Source organism: Sprattus sprattus, assembly GCF_963457725.1.
Source record: "Sprattus sprattus genome assembly, chromosome: 3".
NCBI classification, from domain to species: domain Eukaryota; kingdom Metazoa; phylum Chordata; class Actinopteri; order Clupeiformes; family Clupeidae; genus Sprattus; species Sprattus sprattus.
Window position 1 is genome coordinate 8,474,239 of NC_137922.1, and position 5,000 is coordinate 8,479,238.

The 5,000-nt window shown below is 41.1% G+C and overlaps 1 protein-coding gene across 1 annotated transcript in view; it reads left to right on the top strand.

Annotated features, from left to right (window-relative positions):
• Positions 1 to 5,000, top strand: part of sbno2b (strawberry notch homolog 2b) — a 75,721-nt gene that overhangs the window by 48,947 nt on the left and 21,774 nt on the right. The window contains exon 9 of the mRNA XM_080834379.1: positions 990 to 1,123. Coding sequence (XP_080690505.1) covers positions 990 to 1,123 — 134 coding nt within the window. The remainder of the gene's footprint in view (positions 1 to 989; positions 1,124 to 5,000) is intronic.

Genomic DNA, 5,000 nt, shown 5'->3' on the forward strand with positions numbered 1-5,000 from the left:
CTGTAACTCTAAGTGGAGCAGCACGGTTTGTCGCCGAAAACACAACCATCCATTGCTGCAGCATTTCAGCAACAATATGCTTATAATTCCGAAAAACACAAGGCAATAACCAACTCAATGGACGTCTTCATAGGGAAAGACATGCAGCCCTATTCAGTAGTTTTAGGCAGGGGATTCCGTCACATGATAAAGACCATTGACATTGATCCTCGTTTTAATATCCCCTCCCGCACGCATTTCAGCAGCAAAATAATTCCAGAATTGTACGAAGTGACTAGGAGAGAGAAGGTTTGTTCTGTTGTTCTTTAAGGGTGTATTTATAACAGTTAAGTATTTTCTAGGGTTTAAGTGTGTGAATGACAATGTTTGTTGTTTGAGTTTATTGAATAATGTCAATGTTTACATTTCACATTACTTTACAGTATACTGCACTTTGCTATATTTATTATTGCCTGTTTTTGACAGAAGGCCAGAATAGTGTTCCTTGTTTAAAATACATTTTGTGATTTTACTTAATATGTGTCCTTTTTACATTTAATTGCATCTTGCATTGTCTCTGCAAGTGTGAGTAGAAGCACCTTGTTGACTTGAAATAGAAAAGACAAATATAACCTAATGCGTGTTAGCGGCAGGATAATATTGATATATCGAAACCGAACCGTAACCGTGGCCCAAAAACCGTGATACAAACCGAACCGTGGCCACACTGTACCGTTGCATCCCTACTAGCAGGCATATGGTTTTTCAATTGATTCTATTTGTTTTGCTTGAATCTGTTTGTTTTATTTGCATCCGTTTGTTAGTCGAATCTATCTGTTTTAGTTGCATCGGTAACTTTATATATTATTTCTCTGTGACAATTCGTAATAAAACAAGTAATAAAACATACGGAACTATTGAAAACTCCGACGGCGTCTATAATGAAGTGACTTATTGGAGGACACTACAAAGTGTGTATTTCATTTGTGTGATATTTCTCCGTCCGTCAGCAACATGAGGTGATCCTGCAGAACCAGCAGCGGGCGGGCTTCCTGATCGGAGACGGAGCCGGGGTGGGCAAGGGGCGCACGGTGGCCGGGATCATCCTGGAGAACTACCTGAAGGGGAGGAAGAGAGCGCTGTGGTGAGATACACACGCACGCACACACACACACACACACAAACACACACAGTGTGGCCGGGATCATCCTAATGGGAAGGAAGAGAGTGCTGTGGTGAGATACACATACACGCACACACAGTATACGGCCCCTAACAACACACACTGTAACGCACACACACACACTCAGTATACAGCCCCTGAACACACACACAGTACCGAACGCACACACCCAGTATACGGCCCTGAAACCACACACTACCACACACACACACACACAGTATCCGGCCCTGAACACACACACTGTACGCCACACACAGTATACAGCCCCTGAACACACACACTGTACAGCACACACACACACACACAGTATACAGCCCCTGAACACACACTGTACCGCACACACACACACACACACACACAGTATACGGCTCTGAACACACACTGTACCGCACACACACACACACACACACACAGTATACGGCCCTGAACACACACACTGTACCGCACACACACACACACAGTATACGGCCCTGAACACACACACTGTACTGCACACACACACACACACACACAGTATACGGCCCTGAACACACACAGTGTACCGCACACACACACACACACACAGTATACAGCCCCTGAATACACACACAGTACACTGCAAAAAATGCCCCTCTAGATTTAAGACAAATAATTACATATTTAAGCAGGATTTTGCTTAAAACAAGCAAATTTGGCTGCCAGTGCGTTAAGCAAATCAGGCTTGTTAAGATTTCTTAAAATAAGACAGGCTGCACCATTACTCCAAAAGCACAGAATGTCCTGAAATAAGACTAATTCCACTCATTTCAAGACATGTAGTTACCTCAAAATAAGCCGGATGTCACTCAAATCTAGTGAACTTCTGAGGCATTAGTACTTGAAATAAGAGACAATTCAAGCACAGAATGTCCTAAAATAAGACTAATTCCACTCATTTTAAGACATGTAGTTACCTCAAAATAAGCCTGATGTCACTCAAATCTAGTGAACTTCTGAGGCATTAGTCCTTGAAATAAGACACAATTCAAGCACAGAATGTCCTGAAATAAGACTAATTCTACTTATTTCAAACCATGTAGTTACCTCAAAATAAGCCTGATGTCACTCAAATCTAGTGATCTTCTGAGGCGTTAGTACTTGAAATAAGAAACAATTCAGGCTTCTACATGACCACAAAATCTTAAAATAAGAGTAAAATTTAGACTGACCACACTGATTTCAAGTCATATAGTAACTTCCAAAGAAATCTGTCATCACTCAAACCTGGAGTACTTCTTAAGCTTTAAGTTATTTAAAATCAGACCACTAGCTCCTAAAATCAGGAAACATTTCACAACATATTATTTATCACTGTTTTATTACCCTGTTAATTAAGTAAACCAATAACAGGCATTTGACAATAATGAACAATATTAAGCATCAGAATGCTTAAATGTACTTAATTATATATTTCACATAACGATTTTAGTTAACTGTCAGACATAAGGTACATTGCAGGGTTTTTCCTGGGTCAAAATGGCTCTTCGGTGCACCCCAAAAAAAATTGCGCGCTGTGCGCGCACAGTCTGTCTTATCTATCACCGTATTAGCAGACATCAAAGTCTTTTTTTTCCCCTTTTCTTACATTTCATAAATAATGGAGGATATGCTTGAGGTTATCATTTTGCTTCCACTTTAAATCAAAATAGACAATAGGCTAATACATTGACAATAGTCCAAGCCCCATGGTGCTATCATGTATGGTTCAAAGATTATCAAGGTTTACCTCATATTTATATGCAAACTACTGAAATCTATGTCAATAGAATCTAGGACTAACCAGTGGTCAGAAATGGAGCGCCATAAATATTGAAACCGCCGACTGATGAAGTCAGGTTGCATACGCAGGTTGAGTAATTAAGTGATTGGCAGCTGGCCGCTCTGTCCATTCGCGCACCTCACAGTTGCGTATAGATCAGACTTATCAACTCGATTACTATTGATGAAAACAGAACGAGGGCTTGGCTGTAGCCTACTTGAAACATAGGCTACTATTCAGAACATATTCGCTGACATGCATTGCATACGTGATGATATGCTTACAAATCTGCTTGAAACAACTAGTGAAGGTGTTTTAGAATAATATTTATGCCATACAATAAGTGACGTTATGTTAACACCACTTATTAATGTTATAGTAACACTATTAACACCCAAGCTATTAAAAAGGTGACAAACAGTTATAAACCTTGATAGATAGAAAAATCTTTAATCAATCAATTTTAAATATTTCAGTAGCGGAGGGTGTCTAGATTACGACAAGTAACTTGTTTGGATTTCAACTGAAACATGTTTTCGGTTTTATCCCGTTGTGTAGTAGACCAACACACAAAATGAGCTGATACACGAGGTATTGTGTATCAAGATCCAATCGTGATTTAGGCCTACCTGTGGTACGTGTCAAGAGATTAGCCAAACATTACCGATATGACCAAGTATGATCTCTATCAAAATCCGTAATCTCTCGTGAACATCTCCTCACTCGGTCGTCAGCTGTCGTCCCTGTGATAAGCGGGTAAACCTCAATTTAAAGAGGGATAGAGGTATCGGTGTCGGTTGAAAACTGTATGACCCTCACGTGTTCTCGTTGCGAAATCGAATTCGCTCAGTTCGTTCCATGACAGTTTGTACACACAGAAATAAATGGCTGTCTAATAACGTTCTACAACTGTAATGTTTTACACACATACAATTTAAATACCCCTTTTGGGCTGGAGCGTATATTGTTTAAAATCCGTTATCCTGATTGACACCGAAATCTATATTAAGTAACGTGTACCAGCGCGTAGGTGTTTATAGGTCGTGGGTGCTAATAGGATGTCTATGGTGCTATTAGGTCGGACAACATTTTTAACTAACATCTTCTCTAAACTGGCAACTTGGAGAAGCCTCTGTTCAATGATTGGCTGAGGGGGTGGGAGGCGGGATCTGCTGCTGCTGTCTTGAATTCAACGTGAGGGCTCAAAACACCGTTAAACTGAATTGGATGACAGTTTTTTTTTTTTTTTTTAAATCGCAGACTCTTTTTTTTTTATTTAGGCGCTCGGGATTTTTCATAGGCGCACGGGAAAACGGCTTAGGCGCGCGCCGAAATTTTCTCTATGCAGGAAAAACCCTGCATTGACATCTAACATAAACAATGACAATTCAGCAACACATCAAACAGTCGGAAATCATCCAACAGCCAACAAATTTAGCTGGAAATACATTGGACATTGTGTTACTGTGTGCTGTCCTGACCTCCAGACATATAGAGAAAGAGTTGGAGGGGGGGGGGGCATAGAGAAGAGTGACATACAGAGAGAGGTTGACAAAGAGGAGAGGGCGAGACAGACTAGGTTTGGATAAATTCTTGCCGGTCAGCAAGCACCTTTCTATATGTTGTCATCTTTTCACTCTCGTCAATAGAATCTTTCAGTACAGTACATCTGTTTGTATTATGGACAATAGCGTAGCAATTCACTTGGAATAGGTGAACTGGCAAACATAGCAACATCCCATCAGTATCATGAGGGACTCCGGAAGCATGTCCCTTGGCAAGGTCGTCAGTGGGGTATTGCTGACTGCCGGAAGCACATCGTTGGAGTCGATGATGACGACAGGACTGCTAGGCGGCCTTTTACGCAAGAAGACATTGGGGTCCTCAGATGGCTGAAAGCAACAAATTGGGGGAGGGGGGCAGAATGAAGTTAAACCAAACACATGAAATTCACAAATGAAAGCATTATGTACTGACACTAAAAACCCACCTCAAGGACATTGTATAGGGCATCACTTGCCGACTTGAGTTTTCTTGGAGGGACGGCTGGGGAAGGGAACA